Source organism: Lagopus muta, chromosome 26, assembly GCF_023343835.1.
Source record: "Lagopus muta isolate bLagMut1 chromosome 26, bLagMut1 primary, whole genome shotgun sequence".
In the NCBI taxonomy this organism is placed as follows: domain Eukaryota; kingdom Metazoa; phylum Chordata; class Aves; order Galliformes; family Phasianidae; genus Lagopus; species Lagopus muta.
This window is the reverse complement of record NC_064458.1, coordinates 316275-342076: the sequence shown is the minus strand read 5'-3', so window position 1 is coordinate 342076 and position 25802 is coordinate 316275. Positions and strand designations below refer to the sequence as shown.

At 52.9% G+C, this 25802-nt stretch overlaps 1 protein-coding gene across 11 annotated transcripts in view; it reads left to right on the top strand.

The window, feature by feature from the left end:
* Positions 1–25802, top strand: part of PTPRS (protein tyrosine phosphatase receptor type S) — a 122400-nt gene that overhangs the window by 23694 nt on the left and 72904 nt on the right. For all 11 annotated transcript variants that reach the window (XM_048927833.1, XM_048927841.1, XM_048927842.1 and 8 more), the window contains exon 2: positions 11370–11532. In XM_048927833.1, coding sequence (XP_048783790.1) covers positions 11445–11532 — 88 coding nt within the window. In that variant the 5' untranslated portion in view covers positions 11370–11444. The remainder of the gene's footprint in view (positions 1–11369; positions 11533–25802) is intronic.

Sequence of the window (25802 nt, the reverse complement as noted above, 5' to 3'; positions counted from 1 at the left end):
TCATGCAGCCCACAGCCCCGTGTCCCTGCAGCCCCCTGGAACAAACCCGGCTCAGATCCCAGCCCTGCGCTGGCCCAGGGCTCTGCCTTAAGAGCTCAGGAGGGAGCTGAGCTGGCGGAGCCCCGTGGCACGTGGAGCAACATGCTGTAGATGTTCTGAAAAAAAACAGCAAAATCAAATAGGAGAAGTGGTAGTGGAGCTCTTTGAAAGCTGTTCAAAGGGACCTTGTCGATGTGAAACTCCTATTCATGTTTTTCATTCCTCCTCCCTCTTTGGTTTGTTGATACAATCTTGGAAGTGGGAGGATTTACAAAAACGCACGCGTTTTCAGGCTGCTTCTTCAGACACCTTTTTTCCTTCGTCGGTCTTGTTGGAGGCCAGACTCAGAAATACAAACATGGAAATCAGAGCCCTCCTCGCTTTGGATTGCTGTGGATGAGCCCTGCTGTGTCCCCGCACTGGGCAGCCCTGTAGGGCCATCCATCACCAGACCTGCAATGAAGCCCCTGTGGTGACTCCTACACAGCTCTGTGCTGCTGAAATGAGGTGTGAGCCCTCGAGGGGACCCATCCATCCTGACCAGGAGTGTCGAAGGCCATCTGAAGCAGTCCTGAAGCTGAATCATAGAATCATTTGAGTCGGAAGAGGAAGGAAGAGGAGCATCCTCCATCCTGCACTGGAGCTTCCCACCATCAGGGCATCTCTGCAGTGAGCATTGCTCCTGCACATCGAGCAGCAACGGGGATCTTCCAGAAGCTTTTCAGCTGCTGGTTTCAGTAACAGCACTGGGGAGATGTGCAGAGCTGTCTCACTGAGCTGAGGGAGCGCCGTGTTTGGTGAAGTTGTTGCTGAAGGCTCTCTGGATGCTGCGGTTGATCTCCGTGTGGCTTCCTGGTTATGTGGGGACTGTGCTTGGGCTGAGTGATGATGAAGTCTTAGAATCATGGAATGGTTGGGTTGGAAGGGACCTTACAACCCCCCAGCCTCACCCCTGCTGTGGGCTGCATGTCCTACAGCTCAGGCTGCCGAGGATCCCTCCAAGGGCACCTCCAGGGATGGGGCACCGCAGCTCTGGGCAGTGCCGGGATCTCAGCACCCACTGAGTGAAGAATTTCCACCTCACATCTGGTCTGTCTCCCCTTTGAGTTTAAAGCCTAAATTCCCCATTCTCCTTTCACTACCTGGCTGTGTATAGTCAGGTACAGCCAGGGCACTCTATATCCAAGCAGACAAATTTTCATACAGTTAGCAAGTGAAGGCAAAACTTGTGGGGTCTGTTGGCTTCTTGTTCCCCCAGCAGCTCCTTGCAGTGCTGTGCAGGCTGTGGCTCCGGGCAGTGCTCTGACATGCTCACACTCGTGCTGGCACTGCTGCCCAGAGCTGCGGGTTCTCCATCCCTGGAGGTGCCCACAGAGGGGCCCCGGGCAGCCTGGGCTGTGGGGCACGCAGCCCCCGGCAGGGCTGGGGTTGGGGGGCTGTGGGATCCCTTCCCACTGAACCGTGCTGTGCTTCTGTGAAATCCCACCCAGGGCCCTGCAGTGCGCTGTGCTGGAGCCCAGTGCCTGGCCGTGCTGCTGGGCTGTGGTTCGGGGCACAGCGCCAGCACCTTTACCTCTGTTTTTCGGGCTGTTGGGATGATTGTTCTGAATGTCTGTCCCTGGAAGCTATGGAAAGCAGTGCGTGCCGTCCTGTTTGAACTTGTTAGTTGATGAGTTAAAAGGCTGTTTTGAGCCTTCAGGATATTTTAAAAAAGAAATGTTTTTCACCTTCCTTCTGCCAGTTCTGGGAGAGGGCCGTGCCAGGAGCTTTGTACTGGGAGGTGGAACTGCAGCCAGTCGGGGCTGGTAGCGGCCCCTGCGGCTGCTCCTGAGCTGCTGCTCCATCTCCTTTCTCCCCACGCTGCTCCCAGCACAGTGCCAGGGGGCAGCAGCTGTAGGCAGGGCAGCGCCCACATCTGGGCTCCCGCTGTGATGCTACTCGCTTTCATGGGCTGGAGAAGAAGCCTTTCCTTTGATGGACAGCAGGGATGTGGGCCGTCAGTCCCTTTGCTGCTCCCGGTTTCCTTTGCCCTGAGCGCTGAGCTTTGCACCCTGGCGCCCTTTTTTTTTTCTGTCTGGGGGAAAGGCAGCAGCTTGGGGCTGTGATGCTCCTCTGTGTGTCTTTACATCTCCCGGAAAGCTGGATTTACTCTGGAATAAGCTGGATCCTGCCTCACAACGGTTCTGCTGGAAGAGCGGTGATCATCAAGGTCCCTCTAATTCTCAGCCAGTCAGCTTGCCCAAGGCCTTAAAAATTGCTTAGATAAACTGCATTAAAAGTTAGATCTGAATGAACCTTCCCTTGCACCAGCAGCCCCAGCTGCACTGAGCAGGGTTTCCGACACCTTGGGGTGCGTTCCATCCCCGCAGGGCAGGGCCTTGGCACAGGGCTGCTGCTCCCGGGTATTTTTAGAGAAGATAAGAGAGGTGGCAGGAGAGAGGGCCTCATTGCAGGCAGCTCTGTCTCTTTAATTATGTTTCTGGTCTGGAAAATTATATGGCTCCTAGAGCATAAGTAGAGGACAGGAGGGAAGTTAATTGCATCGCTGGGTTTCCTTGTGCACCCCTGGAGACCGAGCTGTGTGTGGCTCCATAGGGAAAAGCAAAACGTGGCGTTGTGGCCGTGCCCCTGCCCTGCTCAGGAGGGCACATGGGGCACGAGAGCCTCAGATTTCCTCTGCGTTGCCTCTCTCCAGAGCAGCCCCGATTTCAGGTGGGTAACCCAGCAGGTCGCAGCTGGGGCTTTGTGTGCCGCCGTCCATCACTGCACACTGCTGTAGGAGCTGCTCTGGTTCTACAGAACAGAGGGCAGGAGCAGCAGCTTTCTCTTCTAAGTGCTTTTTATTTTAAATACAGACAAGTTCGATTTTGATGCATCCCAAAAAAGCACCCGAAGCTCCGCTTTAACAGCAGTGATTTTCTGCATTTTCCCTCTCTTTGCCTTTGGTGCAGTCAAGCAGTGGGGCTGAGGGCTGCGTGCTGGGATGCTCTGAGGGCCGTGTGCTGGGAGCCCTGCAGCAGCGTGGAACCAAAGCCTTCTGTGGGTGCCGTGGCTCTGGGCAGGACGACCTTCGTCCAGGTGGGACCTCACTGTCTGCACCGCCAGCCCCGTTTCATTCCCAGTGCCCTTGGGATACAGAGCCTACATGGTGGGGAGTCTGGCAGATTCTGGAAAATGAGAGGTCTGGATCAGGGGAAGAAGCCTGGTTAATTGTGCTGGGAGATGGGAAGGGACTCCTGGGAGCGCAGCTGCAGGGAGTGGGAGGAAATTCGGGCTTCAGTCTCCAACCTGCATGCAGTCCTGGAGCCATCCCAGCCTGTGCCCTGGCTTTAACCCTCTCTGCCCGGCCGAGGGCTGGACGTGTGGGATTTCTTTCTCCCCTTCTGCCTCCCAGCTCCCAGTATAAATACATGGAGCAAAGCCGCTCTGTTTATTGAACACAAATAGAAGATAAAATAGTGGAAAACTAATTTTTTCATGCTCATTGGTGGGAAAGATTAAAATTATGCAAATCCTCGGCAGCGAGCTTGGTGCAGAGATAAGGGGATGTTCAAGTCGGCTGGCTGCCTGCTAATTCACTCATTGAAAAAGAAATGAGCAGGAAAGCTGCGATCGGCGTCAGCCGCCCTCCCAGTGCGCGTGGGCTGGGAGGGAGCGCACAGAGAGCTGCCTGGGGAGCGTGGGGCCAATGCAGCCTTGGGCTGGATATAGGGAAAGAGGGGAGAAGTTCTTTACTTCAGAGGTGGTGAAGCAGTGGCACGGGTTGGTGAGTGCCCCGTCCCTGGTCGGGCTCTGAGCTCCTGATAGAGCTGTGCTTCGCCCCGCTTGTTGCAGGGGGGTTGGAGCACATGGCCTTTAGAGTCCCCTCCAACCCAATCCCTTCCATGATTCCATGGCTGTTGGAGCTGCCCCAGCAATGCACGGGGACATCCGCAGCTCCGTCAGGGTGCACGAAGCCTCAGAGCTCCTGTGCTCATCTCTCTGTCCCTGACGTGCAGCGATTTGGAGGGGGTGGTTGGGGTGCAGCCCCCCCAACCCCACGCAGTGCTGCTCAGATGGGAGGCTGCGGGCAAAAGGAGCCCAGTGCCAGCGTGAGCTTTGGGAGCGATTGTCTGCCTTCCTGTCAAATCAATATTTATTCACAAAATCTATTTGTTTGCTTTTGTCACTGAAAGCTCTCGTGGTGGTAGTGGTATTTTTCTCTCTGTTTTGTTCTCTGTGTGTATTTTTGGCTGTGCAGAGCGTTGGCTCCGGCTGCTTCCTGCAGCCCCGAACCCCTTCTGCACGGGGGGCAGAGCTCCATGCTGGGTTCCCCGTGGTTCCTTCACCCATTTGCAGCACGGTGGGGCAGCGCTCAGCCCCGTGCTCAGCGGGCAGCACGCAGCCCATTGCCGGGCCCTTCTTTGTCTGCCCTCGGCCAAATCACGCACGGCTAAATTGAGCTGTGGCAGGCAAAAGTGTGAGGTGTATTATTAGGAACAGGGAGCTCTTGTTCCACAGCTGCTGCTGCTGCCGCCGCTGCCGTTGGTAATTAATGTTTGAGGAATTGCAGATCTTCATTAGGAGAACAATTAGATTAACGAGAGAGCCCGAGCTGAAGCTGCAGTGGGAAGGGGTGGGGGAGGCCGAGCAGCAGGCTGTGGCCGGGCCGAGTTGGCAGGCAGAGCGCAGGGAGAGGCACACAGGGCTTAACAGGGTCCAAGAGCTGCATAATTAAAAGCTTTAATTGGTGCCCGCATCGCTGGGGACACCAAACCCTGCGGGCACCCCGGGGTCGCCTCACTTCAGCGCTCACAGCAACAGGAGATGCTGCGGTGCTCCTTGCAGCCCCTCTGCCCTGCGTGTTCCTCCCTGTGCTCGTAGCACAGTGCTGCCCCGCTGCCCAGTGGATGCGGAGATCTGCTGAGCATCGATGAGCTGTGCAGGGAGGATTGAGACCACAGAAAGTGGAGGTGGGGGGGTTTGGAGCCGTGCGTTTGGAAGCTGTTGGGGGCAGAATGGTGCCCAGCCTGCTATAAAGCCTGCTTGGCCGGCCGGCCGGCCATCCGTCCGTGTGTAAATGGTATCGCATGTTTAATTCATGCCCACTTCTCCTGGGCTCGGCGTTACGAAGCTGTCCGTGTGGATGCGCAGCTCCCAGATCCCCTTTGTGCTATCTCTGGCAATGGACTGATAACAACGAGCCCAAGGAGATCTCACAAAACCCTGCGGTGGCTGAGAGGGAAACGCGGGCTCTGTGCTGCCGGCTGGAGGCTCTGGGCTGTGGCAGTGGGATTCCCAGCATCCTCTCGCGAGCTCTGCTCCCACTGCTTGCTGCAGGAGGGATGCTACCAGGCTGCGAATGCTTATAAATGTTTTAAGCAGCCTCTGATGCGTCCCTGGTGCAGACGGGCTGCGGATGGGATGCTTTATCCTGGCCAATGACACGCAGCTGCCGCGGGTGGGATGGCTGCGGGCGGAAAGCACCGAGCTGCTCAGAGCGGAAAGGGAGGAAAATCCCTTTTAATAGAGGTAACCCAGCGGGGTGAGACCGGGCTGGTAGGTGGGAGTTGGAGAACGCCGAGGATGCTGCTGCTGCTGCTCCCAATTTCTGCTTGTTTAGCAGCCTCTTAATTTTGCATCTCGTGCGGGATGAGGATTGCGGCGGAGCTCTGCTTGCCTAGCGGTGCTCTGCGGAGCATTGAGGGGACTCCCGCAGGCACCTACTGGAGCCGGGCCCTCTGCAGGGATGTGACAAGAGCCAGAGGCTCCCCTCGATAGACAGATAGGCAGAATTACATCGGGGGGAAATCAGGAACGGGCGTGGAAGCTCCACTGCTGACCTTGAGGCTGTGGCCAAGCTGCGGGGCTCAGCTCCTAAATTCAGGTGAGATCATGGCAGCAAGCAATGGATGGCTTTTTTCTTTCTCTCCTTCCTTAATCTCCCTTGACTGGTGGATCTGAGATCCAGGTTTCCTATTCGAGCAGGGGATGGGATTTGCTCATCCTCTGTCTTGCAAGCTCAAAAGCAAATCCTCTTTGTGGAGTTGAGCCCCTGTGTAGGCTGGTGCAGGGCTGGAGTGTGGAGGTAGTGCAGGAGCAATGCTGGAGAGGTGGGCTGGCAGCCCAGGGAGCAGCACCTGGGTCCTCACACTTTCCCTGAGCATCCCCAGGGCCGGGCAGTGGCGGCGTCAGCGCAGGGAGCACAAAAAGGAGGCGATGGATCGGCGCTGGCTCTGATGAGGAGATCGAGCTCTTGTGAGTGCTGCCGACAGCCTGCTCCGCACCGGCGCCCTCAGCCGGTGCTGATAATGTACCCCGTGTCCCTAATTAATTTGCTTTTGTTTTTTCTTTCCTTCTGCGTTTTCACCTCTTTTCTATCCCTATCCCAGGGAGGTGGAGCCTCAACCCACCTGACCTGGGGTGGAAAAGTGCCTCTTGCCCACTTGGTCTCAGACATGAGAGCAGCTGTTGCAGTCCTGCTGTTACTGGCTGCTCTTGGACTCTTTGTTGAGTTCTTGTCTGTTGTCCTGTTCCTCCTGCAATGCCCACAGCTCCGCTCTCACTGTGCCTGCAGGCAGGTAGCAGCAGCTCTGCAGCACCCACACTGCTGACCCCCAGAACACCCTGTGCCCATTGCTTGGGATGGCGCCGGGCATCTGCATGCACAGACAGAGCAGGAATGCTGCCAGGAGGAAGGAGGAGCGTGTGCGTGTGTCTGCACATGTGTGTGCATGTGTCTGCACATGTGTGCGCGTGTGTCTGCACATGTGTGCATGTGTGTGTGTGCACTGAGAGGCACCGTGGCTTCACGCTCCCAGCGCTGTCTTTGTGTGCAGTTTCTTCTGGTTTCCCATATCGTAAAGAGGGATAATGCTGTCATATTAAAGCACTGAGAGATCTGTGGATGAAAAGCAGTGCAGAGGACTGAGACAGTCCTGATCAAAGCTCTTTTTTCTCCATCTGTGTTTGTTTCCCCATGGAAGATAATACTCTGCTTCTTTCTTGTAAATATTGTTTTTAAGATCTGAGCAGCTCCACGATGATAAACAATCATGCTTAGCCATGAAGGCTCTGCTCTGGCTGCTCTAATTGCATGTGCCAAGGCTGTGGCCTTTGTTTTGAAGCAGGCTGGGGATTTGTTCTGAGCACACAGGGAGCCCTGGGAGCAGAGCCGGTTTGGGGCTGAGGAGCATGGTTCACAGGCTGCTGGGGCTGCAGAGCATTAGGATTTCCCTATTGAGATCTGCCCCCGGGTCAGCTTCCCTGACAGGGCTGAGCAAGGTGCAGAGCTGCAGCACCTCCATCCCACATGGCTGCTGGGGAGCGACGAGGGCCACAGTCTCTCTCTGTTTGATAGGATCGCGCCGGCCAGCGCTGCTGGCTGCAGGGGAGATGTGTGGCAGAAGCGCTGTGAGGGAGCCAAGCCCTCACGCTCTATTTCCCCAGGAGGCGAGGCTGGCACTGGCCAGAACTGTGGGGCCGTGGGGACATGGTGCCCGGGGGCAGCTCCTTGCTGCCAGCACCCGGAGCACAGCGTGTCCCAGGCTGGTCCCAGCTGCTCCAGCCTCCACCATCCCTGTCCCTGCAGGGCTGGGCTCTCCTGGGGAGCAACAGAGGAGTGGGGGTTTCTCTCCTCTCTTTGAGGGAGGTGACAGCCAGCGGCTGGGCTCAGTGTTCCTCTGTCTTTCTTATTTCTTTCAAGAGGTTGCTAGGAGGAAATGCAGTGACCCACTGACCTGTGTTAATGCTCAGCACAAATGAAGCGGTGCTGCTGGAAGGCAGAGACCTGAGCGCAGCCCTGTGCCTGCGAGGTGTTTGCTCGATTGATGTGGTTAATGGGAGTAATTCTCCCACAGCAGCCACTGAAATGGCTGATGAAGATGTTTCATCATCTGCTGGATCCGCGTGGAAGTTTTTGCAGAGAATGTATTTAAAATGGCCATTCTCCTTTTTGCATGCAGGCGAAACAGAAGCAAAAGAATCCCAAATGCATTCTTGTGTTTTCAAGTCGCTTTATTCTATGAGCCTGCAATGAGGGCACAGCCCTCCCTCCCTGCTGGACTGCCTTCAAATGCACAGCAAACGTTTCAGTCGCTGCTTCGATGTGGGCTGAGGAGAAGTAATGTGGGGAAGTGCTTCGTAATGGCAAGCCGTGCCCACAGCTGAAGCAGTGTTTCCCACAGGCTCTGTCCCAGGCAGCACTGCTCCAGAAGTAAAGCCTCCTCCATCCCCTTGGATCCCCCAACTAGCTTAAGGACGCTGGTGTCCAGCACCCCTGAAATGGGAGTTGCTGGGAGGAAAATCTTCAAAAGCACCTTAGCAGCTTAGTTTAAGTCCCTTTGACTCTCAATGGAACTTAAGCTCTTAAGAGCCGTAGGTGCTTCTGAGCATTTTCCCCTTTGTGCCTCACACCCTTGGGTCCTTGGATGCTTTGGACTGGCTGGAGGAGCCTGAAGGGAGGATGCGTCTCCGTTTGGTTATTTTAGCAGTATTCTTCAAGGCCATGCACAGCGCTCACAGTGTGCACACGTTAGCATGCTCAAAGCTGGAGCTCAGGCAGTGCGTGAGAATGGATGTCTTACAGGAGCTCGTTACAGAAGAATTAATCTTATCCCTGAAATGTGACCGTATCTAACACGAATCTGACCCCACTGGGGGCCATGGCTTCACTTAATTGCATTCTTTAGTGGGGATTGAGGTCTGTTAGGTGACTCGCTCCTGTTGTGGGAGATCCTGTACCAGAGAATTCTGTGCAAGTCTGCAATTCATGGGCAGGAATGGGCAGCAGAATGCTGCTGTGCTTTGTTGTGTGGAGCACTGAATGGCCGGGGCAGCAGTCCAACCTTCAGACCTCAGGTGAGCTGAGCTGAGCACAGGCTGAGGAGGGGAGAGGATGGTTCATGAAACCGTGGTGATGTGAGCGTTCATCAAAGTAATTCCTGCTCAAACTCAGCCCCGCCTGGAGGGCAGCAGAGGCCTGTTGCATGGCGGCTGGCACCCAAACGTTGTGTGTTCTGCGTTGTAGGGGAATCGTGCAGTGAATGAGTCTGTTTTCATCCTCCCTATTGTCGGGGTGCTGCAAAGAAAGCAAGAGCGTTCCAGCCCCTCAATCCCTGCAGGGCAGCTGGGTGGACACTCATCCCGCCGTCCCGAAAATCCCGCAGCTGAGGGGACAGCCGGTGCTGTACCTGCTCTGAAGGATGAGATGCTGGATTGAGGTTGACGTGTCCTAATATCTCTGCCAGCACTTTCTGTCTCCATCAAGGGCTCGGAAAGCACATTAGCACCGGAGCGGAAGTGTCACCCTCTGGCATCTCCTTCTCTAATCTTGGAGCTGTTGCCATGTCCCTTTAACCAGACCTTTTCTATCGGAGCCCATTATGTGGCAGGAAAAGCCATGCAGAATGCAGGAAGGGGAGCTGCTGGGCTCAAGAAACGTCTGCATGATGTGCTGGCGTTCAGCTCCATCGCTGGTGGTTTGGGGCACTCAGCTTGGGGCAGTGCAGCACTGTGTCTGCTCTGAGCTGTGAGCATCACTGATGCCACATGCAGAGAGTGGATGGGGCCAGGGAGATGTTTGGTGGCATGTGTGGGATGCAGTGGGCAGGGAGGGATGCGCTGGGCTTTGCTTTGGTAAAGAACACAATTTCTGCAGTGCTGACTGGGCTGGCCTGGTGTTTTTGAAATAGAGAGAACTCTGAGGGCTGGGAGGAGGCGTGCGCTCCCATTGCTGCCCTCTGCAGCCTCACTGATGGGAGCTGTGTGACTGAGCAGGGAGCAGGGAGAGCCAACAGGCAGACAGCAGTTTGCTCTGGTTGTTGTGCTGGCATTGATACTGCATCCCCAATTTAATTAGCAGTGGCTGTCACACCTATTTGTAATGTCCCTGGTCTGTGCTTGCCTCTGACAGCCACAAAAGGAACCCCAGCACATCATTCTGCACTCTGGGACCCTGTGAGCCCCTCTTAATTCTGGCTGCAGCCTCTGCTTGTTTCTCAGATCACCTCTGAGACAAAAATGTGAAGAGGTTCCCAGTGGTCTAATCCAGATTTTTCTATTTTGTAGAGTATGAGTGTTTCTGCTGTTTTCACAAGGCAGCACTGAAGCACGATGCTCAGACTAGCACAGAGTGCACAGCAGAGCTTTGTAATCCTCAAAGGGCAAACCCAAAGCTGCTCTCTGCAAAGCTGCTCTTTAGGGCTGGGTACATATGGGAACTTCTTGTTTATCCTCACTTCTCTTATAGTTCTTTACAGTTCAGCCTTGAAGAGTTAATGGGACCGAAAAAGATTAAAATGCCCCTTCATGCTGCCTGTCCTGATGGTTTCATGCCCTGATGTGCATCAGGAAGCTTCAGCAGCCTTGCTGTCCCCTTAGTCCTTTCAAGGCATTTCATCACTGTACAATCTCTCCTACCTGGCTTTGCTCCAAAAGGCGGACAAACCCTGGGTTTGACTTTTAATCGGGGTAATGGAGAGCCAGAAGGGTTTGGTGCAGATGTGGGAGCGCGGCCCTTCGCTGAGCTCTGTACTGACTGCAGAGTGGCTGTGGAGTGCCGGGAGGCTGTGGCTGCAGCTTTCATTGGCTCCCACCTCGTATTTTCAGCCCTTCTGGGGCAAAGCACAAAGGGTTGGCAGACTGGACAGGGAGCATCACTAAGGGCCGCCTCCTTAATGCCATTCCAGCTTTGTGAAGGGATCAGGACAAGCTGGAGCTGCCTCCACGGCAGTGAGCCTTCTGCATGAGCCACTGCCAGAGCTGCCGCAGCCGGGCTGCATCCCATCCAGAGCAGAATTGGGCAGCACAGCATCTCCTGTGTGTCTTCAGAGGCCATTTGTTTCTGTGTCTTTTGCTCCATCAGCATCAGTGGGACACCCGGCTCCAGACTGTGTCACTGCTCTGCTGGAGGAGTGAGGCACGGAGTGGGGCAGTGGCTGAGCCGGGAGCCCCGCAGAGCCCCAGCACGCGTTCATCCTGCACAAAACCTTTTCGGGGGAGACCTCATCGCTCCCTAGGGAGGTTGTGGGGTCAGTTTGGGTGTTAGGAAGAATTTATTCTCCCAGAGAGTGTAATGCACTGCACAGCTGCCCATGGAGATGTGGCACTGAGGGACGGGGGGCACTGTGATCAGGGGACATGAGGGGTGGGTTGGGGACCAGAGGGGTCTTCTCCAGCCTGAATGATTCTATGAAATCGGCTGTTGTGTCTGAGGCAGGAAGACCAGCGCAGGCCATGCCTGCACAGCGATGGCAATGGTGCCTCCTTGCAGGTCCCTCAGCCTCCCCGCGCTCCTCCCTGCTCCTCTCCCTGCTCCTCTTCCTCAATGCTCTCCTCTTCCTCCCCTGCAGGTGCTGACGCCGCTGGGCGGGTGCTGTAAGTGCTGTGAGCAGAGCCGTGGGGGGGGCTGAAGGCCGACACAGAGGATGAGGATCCTTCCCAGCCCTGGGATGCCTGCGCTGCTCTCCCTCGTGAGCCTCCTGTCCGTGCTGCTGATCGGTTGCGTAGCTGAAAGTAAGTGCTCTGCCATGACCTCACCCCTTTCCTTCACCAGTAGTTCACCTCCCATGGTGGATGGCAGCAGAGCTGGTTGTAGGGCTTGGAGCCAGCAAACATCGCCCCAACATTTCAGCATCATGGAATTGCTTAGGACTTGACAATGCCTGCGAATTTTCCAGCATCTTTAGCTTTGCACTGTTGTTCCTGAGACCCCATAGGGCAGCCAGGCCCTGGCACCTGCTTTGAGTATGGGGCAGATGCTGGGACTGCCCAACAGCCAGGCAGAAAGGGAGGGAACGGCCTGCAGCTCTGTCTGGAGCCTTCCTCCAACCCCATCCCCACCCAGTGCACCCCATGGTCCTCCCTGACTCTTCCCTTCCAGGCATCCTTCAGACACCAGTGACCGTTGTCACATTACCAGCCAGGGCTGGATTCAAAATTGCATCTGTAGAAAGAGCATTATGTTTCTCCTCCCGAGTGAACCAGTTCCCTTCTAACACAGTTTTTAGCTTTGCTGCCTTTCAATTCTTGCTTGATAAAACGAAAAGGGGAAGAAAAAAAAAGAAAATCTTCAGCAACTCGAATGTAATGTCGACATGAAGGCTGATCGCTCAGGATCAGTGGGGAATAGACTCTTCCAAGCTGATTGAATTATGACTTTTTTTTCTTCCCCAGCAAAGCTGCTTGAAGCTGGTGAGAGGGCTGCTCTGGTCAGCAGAGCCCTTGACAGCTTTTACCGTAATCACTTGGTTATCAGGGTTTATGAAGAGGGCACGGTCACTGGGGATTGAGTGGGATCCTCGACCTTTTGTCGCTGGGAAATTTTGGTGAGCAGTGCTTTCTCTGTCCTTGCAGTAGGCGAGCAGAGATGTGCTTGCCATTACTTTAGTCAGGAATTTCGTTTGCAGAGAAATGTACATGTGCAAAAAGATAATATTTCCTTTTGTGCTGATCGTTTTATATGCCTGGGAGGTGAGCCAGACTCAGGTAAGTTTGATATAGGGCCACTTTGCTGGTGTGTAGCTTTGCGTCATTCTGCACCTGAGACGGCGCTGCTGCCGTTCCTAATCTGTCCACAGGACTTTATCTGGAGCTGCCTGCCCTCAGCACTGGGAGCAGCGCGCTGTGGGGCCGTGGGGATCCTGCTGAGAATGGCAGCATTTGTCCGGATCCCAGCTGGGTGTTGAGGCTCTTTGTGAACACTCCGTGTCAGGGCTGTGAGGTCCCAGTGCCGCTGCTGTTCGCTGTGACATTCCTGGGCACATGGCTTTGTCCTCTGTTTTCTAAGCAAGCAATGCAGCTATGTGGGTGCAGATGGAGAGTTCATGTGTGAGCAAGTGCTTCTTGATATGAGCACAGCCCTGATTCATCTGTTGTGCTGTCTAAACTCCTGTGAGAACTGGGCATTTCCTTCCTAAATGTGCTCCAAGCCCTATGTTCCCAGTGCTGGAAGTGGGCACTCTGCAGAGTCAGGGCTTCTCCAAACCATTGCTGTGCGCCCTTGGTGTCTGGGTTTTCCCAGGAAGGAATGAACATCTTCTGCCCCGATCCTCTGCAGGGTGAGGTTTGCTGTCTGGCTGCTGTGGGCATCTTTGGTGGAAATGCACCCTCAGGAGGGGCTGATGCTGGTCCAGCACCAGTTGTGTGGCCCTGCTGCTTTCTGACACCTTGCTGCTAGCAGCCAGGCTTCTCTCTGTAGTTCTGCAGTGTCGTTGGATTCTGAGCAATGATGTTTAGAGGGGCTGTTGAGTTCTGTGCCAGGCTGGGCGGCAGCATCCCAGTTCGTCTGCCCTGCTCCCTGCTGAGGGATATAAACAGCAAACAGCTTTGTGTGTCACAACTGCAGAGACTGCATGAGGAGCTGTCACTGTTCTGACAATGGCCTCTCCCATCAGATGGCCCTGGGCTCTGTCACGCTGCCTCTTGCTTAATCTCTTGGCCAGCATCCATTCGGTCGCGCTTGCCACGATGCTGACCCCATTTCCTGCTCCAGCTCATCCTGAGGGGCTGCTGGGGTCACACAGCCCCTGAGGCAGTGCTAGGAGATGCCAGCTGTGTTCCCACTGCAGTAGAAGTTCCTGTTGCAAGTGGGAAGTCCCCAGTAGCTTGCAGCACCCCACAGCACCCTATAACTCACTGTAGCATCTGTAGCACACCACAGCACTCTACTACAACACCCCATAGCTCCCTACGGTACCCTTCAGCACCCTGCTGCAAAGCTGGGGGCTTGAACTTGCCTGCTGTTCAGCACAGCATCGGAGAAGCTGTGGCCTCTGCAATCAAAGGGCCATTAAAATATTTCCCTTGCTTCCTGGGCTAATTGATCTCAGTCAGTGATTGAAACCTTTCTATGGCTGGAACGTTCTATTTAAAGGAAACTGCTATTTAAATTAAAAAAAACCAAACCACACTGCTTTTTGCATGCTGTTCTTACTTGAGAAGCTTCCATTGTTTCTCCCATACAGCCAAGGGCAGCTGTAGAGCTGGGAGTTGCTGTCTCTGGGGGCCCTGCCTGGACAGAGCAATGTCACCATTTTGTTACAGATTGATGTGGCTGTGCATTGGAGGGCTTAGAGAAAACCAAACAGCTGAGGTCAGGCTGTGGGTCCAGGCTGGAGAGCAGTTCCTGGCTCACAAGCAGAACCAGAGTGTCTCTGTGTCCCGGCCACACACCCTGCCTGATCCTCAGATCTCTGCGGTGAGCAGTGAGCACCGTGCAGCATCACGCGCTGTGGAGGCAGAGCCAGCCCAGCCTTGCTGGCTGCAGCAGGACAAGCTGCTCTCCTGCTTCGGCCAGGCGGCAGTCAGGTACCCCCGTGCCACCCGCAGGAACGAGCACTCCCTGTAAGTGCTCCTCCATTGCAGATAAAAAGCCACTTACTGTATAGAAACGTGGTAATTTTTATAACTGAAATCAGCATGCTCGCTGTTTTCAAGTGGATTTTTCCCATTGATTAAAGCTTTGCGTTTTACAGTAGTGCTTTGCTAATTGGTACTTTGCATACACAGGGCTGGTGTGTGTGCTCTCCGCCCCAGCAAAGATTTAATAGCAGATGCAGCAGCAAATGTTACTTATTACTTAGGTTTCCTTCCTTTTATAAATCATGTTATAGAACACTTACTAGCAAGCTAGTATTACCATAAATAATTAAAGCTAAATTGCAATTGACAAAATAAAAGAATAAAGCCTCTTTTATGGTGCATTCCCCTGACTTTCTTCCCTTTTAATTGCCCTTGTTCCATCGTTAATTTGGAGAGCGCAGTAATTCACGCCGGGCGCGTGCGTGGGGGCTGCAGTGTGCAGCTGGCAGCAGATGGCAGCAGGGGCTGCTCTGCACATGGGGCTGTAGTGGGGACAGAGAACACGAGGACAGAGAACACGAGGACAGAGAACACGTGCAGAGGGATGGAGAGGAGCCCACACGGCCCAGTTTGGGCTGTGCTGTGTGTTGGGAACAACAAGCAGAGGTGCAGAGCTGCGCTCAGTGTTCAGCTCCCCTTCCTCACAGGAGTGATTCCTTTCCTCTGTGTCGTATCTCCTGGGTTCTGGAAGTCATGGCTTTGTCTGCTGTTGTCCAGGACAGCAGCTGTCGATGTCAGATGGCTGTAAAAATCGAGGAGGTTCTGTCTTAGGGCTTGATGGACACGTTGAGATGACGACAGCAGGAAGGTAATGTTCCTCTGCTTTGTGTGAGAGCTGCTCCATCTCAGCCTAAGCCTGACTGATGGCGAAGCAGCAGTGCTGTCCATGGAGATGGAAGGTGGCACAGTGTGGTGAAGCTGAGCTGCCCCACAAGAACTTGTGGCAGTGTTTGCATTTGTGACGCTGTAGCCCCGCTGTGGAGCTGGGCAGTTGCTGCAGAATGGCCCTTTCACCTCAGGGGTGCAGGCAGGACTCTGAGCATTGCTCCTGCGGAAGAGGGCTCTGAGCTGTGCCCTCCTGGGATGCAGTGACCCCACTTCCCTCTCCTGCCCCACGTGCTGCTTGTGTTCCTTTGTAGCTGAGGGGACTCCTTGTGTCCTTTCCTTTGCTGCCTTCTCTGTCTGCCAGCTGCGATCCAGCCTGCGGTTGCTCAGGGTTCTGGACTAGTTGTCATCCCACTCAAGGACACCGAATTGAGCTTCTGTGTCACCTTGTTTAAGTGCCTGATTAAATTAAACCTTGCCTGCCTGGATCGAGTGATGTCATTTTAATTCTTTTTTTTTTTTTAGGTAACTTAAATTGGGAAGTTTTTGTTCCTACAGGACCAGGAGAGGAAGTAAATCATCTTTTGAAAGAGCTTCCTTGGGGGCAGGGGGATGTCACCTCCTGGGTCCAGCTGTGCCCCATTCTGCAGACACTGATTACATTAATCTCAGCCGAGGTGCACCTGGGGACAGAGCAGCCAAGGCTGTTTGGGATGCAGCCATGGGTGTCTCCTGGTGAAGGAGCTTTCCCTGCTAGAGGTTCTTGCTGCTCAGCTTCATTGGATGGCTCAGGCAGGGGAAAAGAGCATCTGTTTGTTGTGTGAAAATCTCATCTGCGAGGTGTTTGTGATGGAGAAAATGTCTGTCTTCACCATACCAGCGTGCGAAAGCCAGGGCTTTTCATCTGCACCAGACCTCTCCAGGAAGGTAGTGCCTGTTTCTCTCTGACCTTGCCCTCTGGGTGTGCTTTTCACCCAGGCACTTCTCACATGTGCTGCCGGGAAGGATGGCAGCTTTGCTGTCTCACTGGGTCACATCGGCTGTTTGGAGCGGTCTGTGTGCTCATGTCTGTTCAAGACCATCTAGATGCGAGTCTTCTGGGTCACTGAAGGGAATCTGTGAAGGTATTCCCAGCTTTCTGTGGCCTGGCAAGCTCAGTGTTATTCTTAGAAGGCAAAGCAGAGCGCTTTTCAAGGACACCCAATGAGAGGAATGTCGTTCTTTGGTGTGCGTGGGATGGAATCTGGGCTCAAATTGGCCTGCAAGACAGTCTCCAAAGAACAGTTTTATTTACTTCGTGCCACTCCCCCCCCAGTCAAAGATGTTCTTCTGCAGCGCAGTTGGTCCCAGTGCCCACCTGAGGCAGCTACGGTGCTCCTGCAGTGCAGCTGCCTTGAATTCTGGAGGATGTTGAGGTTCATGAAAGCAGTCAGATTTTATGCCATCTGCTGCACATGGAGGAGCTGAAGCAGTCAGGAGCATCCTGTCGGTGGCTGCACCTCCTCAACCCTCAGTCCCTCTTTTTGCACGTCTGGGTATTCTTGAGCAGGAACTTCCATTGCTGTGGTTTTGTCTGGTGTCCTCAGTTTCGGCGTTGGTTTGTGGTTCAGCAGTGCTGAATGGTTGCAGAACCACCGCCTGCCCCATCCGAGGGCACAGCGGAGTGGAGCAGCTGGGAGGAGATCTCTGCTAACCCAGACGTGCTGGGAAAGGGCATTATAAAAACACGCTGGAACATCCCCTGCTAAGACTCTGAAAGGTGACATCTCAGTGATTCAAGCAGTTGACATGAAGGAATATGGACTGACCTCCTTGTTTTCATAGTGCCATTGTGCAGAGGATTTTCAGCATGTCCCTTCACACTTACTGCAGGCACAAAGCATTGCACTTGCTGGGTTTAAACCAACGCCACGCTTGTTTCATCTGGAACGCATAAAATAATGCCTGTTTCCTTTTGAGGCTGAGAGGAAAAGTAAAGCTTTAAAAAAGAAAGAAATAAATAGGAGCTGCAACGGGTTCAGCATTCCACAAAGTTTCTCCAAAGTCCTCCAAACCTTAATTGAGTCAGGAGCATAAAATTGAGAAGGGGAGAGAGAGAGAGAGCGTGTGGAGTGGCGCGAGCAATTTGAATAATTTATTGGCCTTTGAAGTTGCAAGAGAAATTTCAGCTGCCTTGGGGAGTAATTTCTCCCCATCCTGAAAGGGTTTCTCCTTATTTTAAACTCATTCAGAGGATGATAGTTTTGCATTTTCTGCATAATTAATGAGCATAACTCCCCTCCACGCTCACACGACCTCTGAAGAGTGTCGGGGTGATGAAACTTGGTGGTTTTTTTAATTAATAAAGTCAAATTAGTTTGACTGCGTCCTCTTCCTCCCTCACCTCCGACAGAATTTGTGGATTTATTCATAAATTAGGTGGGGTATCCTTTGCAATCCTTAACCTGCTTTGGATTTGTGCAGTGAGTTTCTAAAAGGCCCGGTGTGGGATTTTCCCATCCTGCTGTTGGAGATCCCTCTCACATCGCCACCCTTCCGGCTGCTTTTCCTGCCTGCAGGATGCAGCCTGCTTGGTTTGAGAGCTGTCTGTGTCCTTCCTTCGTTGTGAAGGCTGTGATGCTCCTCTTTCTGTGGGTGAGCTGCTAACGGTGGGTAATTCCAATCACGGCCTTCCCCTGAGCGTTTTCTGCCCAGCGCCGTTCCTTGCATCTCCTGGCAGGAATCAGATGTGGACAGAGAGGTGTCCTGCTGGAAACAAGCTCCCCTTCCTCAACCACTGTCATTGACAGAGGACTTTAAGGGTTCCTTGCTGCAGCTTTTCCATGTTTCCACCTCCCTCTTTCACGTTGTTCTGGCTGACCTGTCCCGGAATCCATCAGCTCCGTGCTGTTGTTGTTTCTCAGCGCTGTTGTTGGAGTCTCCCTTTTTTCTTCCTGTGTGTTGATGTGTACAAATCTGAAGGGTTATTTTGTGGTTGAAACAGAAATTGTAATAACTCGTGGTAGGAGCCAAAGTTTGTGATTCTTACATGTTTCAGCCATTAGTCATGGCTTTATTGGGTTTTGTTTTCAGAGTCTCCCATTCTTGAGCTCCCTTCACATCCCAGGCTCAATACTGATGAGCGATTCAAGCTCACAGTGTGCTGTTAAGATGTGGAATAAGGTGTTTCAAGCTTGTGTGTCCATAATTTCCTTATGTTTCTTAGAAAATATGGGCTGAAGTCTGTTACCAGAGGCTGGGTGGGAATGAGATAACAAGCTTTTGAAAACATCCCAAATCCTGTGCTCCAGGAATTGTGTTTTGTCCTTTTCCTGCAGGTGAGGAGACATCCTCTCTTGCCTGAAAGAAAGAAACACTGCTCAGATTTCTGGGGAATACATGCTTCAAAATATTACCAAAACAACAGCTAATATGTTGGAACTATAAACTGCTTATGGACAGGAAGTGGAAGCGAGATAGCTTTTATTTACACGAGGAAAAGAGTTTTATTAGACAATGTTGTATTTATCTGGTGTGCCTTCATCCCCCAGTGCTTGTATTAGCCAGCAGATCATGATGGGCACCATTATTCAGCCCTCCTGGGCAAGCTATGCAAGGCCAGGGGCCTCTCCTTGTGTTTATGTTTTGCAGAAGTCTTTGTCATATCACTAAATCAGGGATCAGAATTGACCTCTCTGCTCATATCCTTGGGGCTTCTGGCACTGCGCTTCCCCTGAAAGGCCGTGAGATGCAGCAGCTTGCAGCAGTGTGTTTTCCCCATTGCTGCTGATTTTGCTGTCACTTTTCAGCAGATCAGGACCTCTGCTGGGCTAAATTAAGCTGGCACGATCCCCAAGGACTTGGGATCCTTGTGTATTTAGCATTCTCTTCTTTCAGGCATGTGCCATGGGAGGTGGTTTGTCATATTCTGGTATCCCCCATAGTCTCCGGCTCTTCTGGTAATTCAAGCGGAGCAGCAGAAGCTGTGTGACAGCCAAGGCCTTCCTGGCTGCCTCCTGGAGGTGAGGGTGAGTCGAGCTTTCCGAGATGCTGATGCCGGTGACACAGCTGGAGAAGCTGTCCTAGCAGCATTGCAGGGCAAAGGAGAGCTCTCCACCTTAAGCTTCTGATTGCAAACAGTCTGGGATTGCTGTCGTGATGGTGATGGACAAGGGGCCCTCATTAAGTTGCCAGGATAGCTTCTTGGGTTTCTTGTTCTGCTCTGGGTTATTATGCCTTGTTATAGGACCTGTGGACAAATATGGGATGTGATGTTGTTACAGTTGATTGAAAGCACTTGCATACCTCCAGGGCCCAAGCCTGCCACGTTGCTGAGGCTGCGTGTGCCCCTGTGCTTGCTGGTCCCTCAGCAGTGATCCCAGGGCTGCCATCCCCTATGACAGCACTGCTCTTGCTGATTGAGAGAAGCTTCCTTCTTCTTGGCATTGCGTTGTAGTGCCAGTGGGTGAGTAAGAGCCTTGGATAGAGATGCTACAAAGATCCATCTGCACTGCCACCCACTTGCTTCTTTGGCCCTCCCAGGGAGGGAGAGTGAAGCAGTTCTGTGCTGAGTGCAGGCAGGAAGCAGGTAGAGAATCCTTTCCATGCATGTGGATGCGGTGTGAAGAAGTCCTGCTGAAATGGGGTGACTTGGTACTAGCTGCTGTTCCTAGGCGATAAGGCACAATCCCATTCTTGAAAACTAGCATTTTAAATAGACCAGAAGGAAGGATTCTGCCTTCCTCTAGCCAGCAGGATGATGTGTTTTTTCTCACCTTGGGTGTCAGAACTAGGAATAGATTTTGGTAGCCTCCGACTCATCCTGCCTCCTCTGCTGCAGGCTTGTACCTCCTCTTCTGAAAGGTCTGTATCTGAATGCATTGCAAATAGGAGCCGTATGGATGTACCAATCCCCCAAAATGGTAAGGCTTCTGGCAAGAGCAGCGTGGCATGGTCTGAGCTGTGAGGGGTCTGCAGCCTCATCCTGGATGCAGGGAGAGGAGGGAGCTGGCAGCATGGGCAGGAGTGGAGAGGAGGGCACTGGGTGTTGGCCAGCCCATGTAGTTGTGCATGAAATGAGTTCTTGCTCTTTTTCACCTATTTTCTGCTTCTCTTAAATCCCATCCAGGGTTCTGTCTTTCTCTGCTGTCCTCCTTGCTCTGTGGGCATTCAGGGTAGGGAAAGGGGAAACTTTTCAAGTGACATTCCCACTTTTCTGGCAGTGGGAAAGCCTTGTGTGCAGCCCAGACTTTCTGAGTCAGGGAAGGACTCTGATGGATCAGCACCAGGGGAGTAGCAAGGTGGAAGAATTTCACTTCCAAAAAAACATCCTCTATCTTTTTTTACCCTCCATTCCCCAACCTTGCCAGTCCCATCTCCCTGAAGGGAGCCAGGAGCTGCTGACAGTAAGAGGAAGTCTCTGTCTGAAGCCTATAATTATCCTGTCTGCCTTCCCAGAAAAGGCCAGTTGGGGAGCGAGCATGCTTCTGTGTCATGGACCAGCCCCGCATTCTACTGCCTTCCCAATTACTGCTTAATGGACTTTTTATGATGATAAGGCGACTGGGTTGGGGAAAAGTTATTGACGGGGAAATGGAGTATAATTCACTCCCTGTTTGTTTGTTCTGTCAGAAAACCTTAATTTTAATTTTATTTGTGAGGCACTGAGAAATGGCCCTGAGGGAAGAAAGAAAAAAGCAGCAGAACCTGTCAGTAAAAACCTCAGGTTTCAAGGGGACCAGAGTCTCTGCAGGACCTCCCCAGGACCTGCTTTCAGTCTCCCTCAGTCTCCCCATAGAGACCCTCGCCACGGCCTGCTCCTGTCCTCCTCCCATTTGCAGCTCTCTTCTCGTGATGACAGATGCAAATCCTGGAGCCATCTTTCTCTTCCCTGCCCCTCTCACAAGCTCCCCCGCGCTCTGATGCTGTTGCTGTGAAATGTGTACCCTTTCCAAACATCGCATTCTTGCTCCCCACTCTCCATCTGTCTGAAATTTGGCTGCTCTCTCCTGTTTTCATCTGCTCCGTGGTTTGTCTCCTCTGTCTAATCCTCACTTCCTTGCTTTGAGCACCTCCCTTCTCTCCATATTGCGCCATTCCTCTTGCATTCTCCCCGTTGATCTCTTCTCTCCTTTCCCCCACAAACCTGTCTGTGGCTTTGCTTCTCCCTCCTGCTCCCCTCGTTTGCTCCATTGTGACAAACCGTTCCTCTGCTCCTCAGTCCCCCCGGCTGTCCGCAGCTGCTCGGCACTCCCATGCTGATCCCTGGGCGCAGGGCATGCATCTGCCGCATGCAGGCAGACCGCAGCAGCACACGTGTGTCAACATTTCCTGAAGCAGCGAGCAGCCGCTCTGTGCAGAGCTGTGCCCACCTCACGTGTGGCCCGAGAGGTTGTTCGAGGGGCAGATGAAAGCAGGCCGTCGGCACTGCAGGTGGGGCAGCTCCTCGTCCTCCTGCTCAGATTGTGAGCCTGTCAGCAGTTCTGTGGAATGGAGATGGAGTTTCACTAGATCAGCAGAAAGTTTCAGCCCCAAAACCAGAGGAGAGGTGGGGGGAGAAGAGAACTTAACTCTCTGCGTGCCAGAGAAAGCCCCGTGGAGTTTCTTCTGAGAACAGAGGCTGGTTTGGCTACTCTGAAGTCAGAAAGGTGAGATGTCCTCCTGTTGGCTGACGTCGCCTGGTTGTTCAGAGATTGCAAAGCTTTTGTCTGGCTTTTGCTTTTTATTTATCCCACCAAGAAATGCATGTGGGAGAAGGTCTCCGGGTTCTGCTGCAAGTGAATTTTCCTGGCTATTTTGTTTGTGTTATGGTATATAGAGGCTATAGCTGTGTGCAAGCCCATCTGTGGTGCTGAGTGCTGAGCAGATCTGTGCTGAGACCCTCCTTCACTCCACATTGCTCACCGTGTCTGGACGCAGGCAGGCAGGTGTGAGGAATGAGGGCTGTCACTGCACGGCGGGTGGCAGATGGAGGTGCCAGAGGGGTGGGAGCCCAAGGTCAGCGAATGTGCGTCAGAGCAGGAGATCTGGATCCTGATTGTGGGAATCATCTGGAGCCTGGGAGAGCAGGTCGGGGTGTGCTGACGCTAACGGCTAAATGACACTGACTGTAAGAGGCCTAACGGCCTCATCTTTTACCCTTGTAAAAGGCAGAAGTACAGATGTTTGTGTGTGTGTATAATGTTGTATACGTACGTGCACAAAGAAATGATGTTTTCTGATCTGTTGAGTATTATTGAGCTGGGGTAAAGGATGACACTGCCTAATGTACCCCAGATCTTTGGTGGTGCAGGCATGCTCTCACAGCGGGCAGCTCAGCACCACGTTGTTGCAGATTGACTGGGAATGGCGGGCAGAATGGCACGGCCTTGTGTATTGGGGAGGGCTGTGGTAAGCCAGCTAGCGAAAAGAAAATGGTTTACTGGCTTTGCTTTTGCTTTTGCCTTCTTTCCTTGGCAGTCTCGGGTACAGCCTTGGGTCATTGGGACTGGTGTGTGGGCGTCCACCAGTGCTGCACCAGGGGCACTGAAAATGGAAGCAAAACCATCTAAAATATGTGTTTTGTATCTGGCTTTCTTTTTTCTCCATGGATTGCTGCTGCTGCGCGTGAGGGACCCTTTCAGCCAGGCTCCTGCTGTTCTGTGTGTTGGGGCCAGACAAAAGAATGAGTGGTTTGTCTTTATTTGCCATCCGATGTCGAGGTGCTTTCCCAGAAGCAGTGTGGGGGGCTGTGGCAGTGGGGTGATGAGCACTGAGGTGAGTTTTGCTGTCTCACATCAGCCCAGATTCCCTGAGCCAGCGCCAGAGGCATTTGAGCTCAGGATGGTTGGGAGGATGTTTGAGTATTGATCTGGAAAGCTGACGTGAAGTGCTTTGAGAATCAATTTTGTCACAGAAAAACCCAGGGAAGTCAATATTTCCCCACTGTGCCCTGTCTCCTGCTGTCCTGCTTTTGGGGTGGCTGAGGGCTGGCCTTCCTGCAGGGCTGGTGGTGGCTGTGCTGGTTTTACACAACCCTCTCTGCTGCCGGCGCTTTGTTCCATCAGCCACACTGCTGTGAGTTCTCCCTTCAGCCCTCCGGGCAGTGACTCCTAATTGGAGTGTACTGGAGGACCATGGAGAAAGCTGCTCTCACCCCATGGCATAGTCCCTGGCGCTAAAGGCATCCCCAGCCTCCTTGTCCCTCCATAGCCCAGCAACAGGAGAAGCAGCCAGGCCTGCCTGGAGGCCAGCAGGGAGAAGGGTCAGCAGGTTCAAACTGCACCATTTTTTCTCCCCTGCGGTAGTTGGCTCAGTTATGTTCAACCTCTTTGTGTTTCTGCCTCTTTCCCAGCGCTCAGAGCACCTCCAGGTTCCCCTTCCCTTCCTCTGCCTTGGCCGTCTTGGTGTTTCAGGTGGGTGTATGTTGGCTGGGCTGTCCCCCTGCTCATCCACCACCTGACATTCACCATGGCAGCAGTTCCCAAGGGACATTTAGGTTTAAAGGGTGAGATGTCCCCTCCTTGCTGTAGAGTTCCTCAGACTGTTTTGGCGTCTGTGTATCATTAGCAGGAGATGTTTTCCTTTTACATGACTGCATTTGAAGAACATGTTCTGCGGTGGTGGAACGAAGGCATGAAGGAAGGAGAGGTGAGGCAGCAGATTCCTCTCCTGTGAGGAGAGCTGCCCTGGTGTGCGAGGCACGCGGCCTGGTGCCGTGCCACATTCCACTGTGTGCGCTCCTCAGGGATGACAAGAGACCCCACCTTTAGCATCTCATAGCTTCTCCTCAAACTCTGCGTGAGAATTCACGAAATTCCGTCCCCAGATGTGTGTCGTGTCCCTTCTGAGACCCGCTGTGTCTGCAGGACTGCGTTTTGGAAAGCAAAGCCAACCGGAGGTCATCTGCCATGAGGGTGAGCTGGTGGTCTCATCAGCTGTCTGCGTGGCGGTGCCTTGGGCAGCGCTCAGGGATGCAGGGACACCCTGTTCCTGCTTTGGGAGGCTGTCAGAGCTGCTTGCAGAGCAGAAGCAGGAATTCTAACTACATGTTTCACTGCAGGCCGGACCTGGAATGGCAGAGCTGTAGCAGTCCTACGCAGCACATAGGAATCTGTTTCAGCTTTATATCATCACCACCTTGCCTGTGGTAGCCTGGCTTTCTCTTTTCCAGAGAGGAGAGGGCTGTTCTGTGGTTGGCGTGGGCTGCAGTAACAAGTGGTGCAGTGATGAGATGCATAGGTGGAGAGCACTGCGGTTGATCTGTCAGGGGGAGAGGCGAGAATCAAAGTCTGGAGCTCAGAGATTTGGGCAGTTTTAAAAACAATAACTTAGCTTTGATTTTCACTGATATTCCAAGTGAGTAGCAAAATCGAATTGATGCTTTGGTAGGGATTTGTGTTTGGTTTCTTTTCCTTTGTTTCTCACTCTCTCTGAGCGAGCTTATCATAGGCAGCGCAGCGGTCTCAGAAGAGCAGGTCAGCTTACCTTTAGCACCCCGGGAGTCAACAGAGCTCCTAACAAGGAATACTGAGCTCTGGCTCCACTTCATTCTCCATTTGGAGCACTTCCACCTTCTTCAGGACAAAAATAGAACTTTATTTGTCCTTATTTGTGCTCTTATCGTACTGCTTGCACCCATATCAGTGTGTACATAACATTAAAGATTGTTAGGGGCTTTCGTTTTAGGAAGTGAGCTTATGTCAATAAAGTGCTCTTAAGCCCTGGATGACTTTGGCTGTGCCTTCAGATCTGACCTCTGCAAACTCGTCAGATTCTGAACGTAGAATGGAGAGAGGAAGTTGGGTTCAGGCAGATGGAGCCTGAAGCAGAGTTTGGTTTTGCCATTCTTGGGTGGAAGACAAACTCCCAAATGCCCGGTGCCTCCGGTGGGATTTGCTTGATAACCTTTAGCAGTAGCGTTGCAAATATATTCTGACCTCTAAATATAGATCTGGGTATTTATACATCCAGTGCTTTGTGCACAGCACTGCATACATTCGATGGGACATAAACAGCTCCAGCAAACTGTATTTATCTCCAGCATGGAAACAAATGCTTGATTGCATCACATGAGCTCACTTGGGGGCTTTTATTTATATACTCCTGGCCACACCAGGCAGGGAAGGGGGAATGCTTCCTTTTGTCTTTCAACCCCTGGAAGGCCCTGCAGGCCGCTCTCTTTGCCCTCTTTGTAAGTTCCTCAGTCGGCCATTTACATCTTGTTTTATGGACCCTGAGTATCTACATATAAACACACAGATTTCACAGTCACATGGTCTGCTTTTCTCAAGAATAACAGACGGCAACTTTATGATCTGAGTGATTTTATTTGAACACAGCTGCGGCCTCGTGATTGAAATATTTCAATAAATTTTAAACTAACTAGATGAGAGAAAGCTGTGCCAGGAAACAGGTTAGAGTACGGAAGGGGGATCTCCCACAGACAGAGGCAATATGGGCTCTGCACAGACACTTCTGGCCTCGTATTCTTCCCATCAGAAGATCCCAGACACCCTCCTGGGTCAGAAGGCCTGTCCCAGCATCCTTCCCCCTCCTTGCAGAAGTGCTGCTGCAGACTGTTGGATGTGGTGGGACTCAGTGTGGCGGGGGAGAGGGAGAGCTGCTGCAAGCACGAGCAG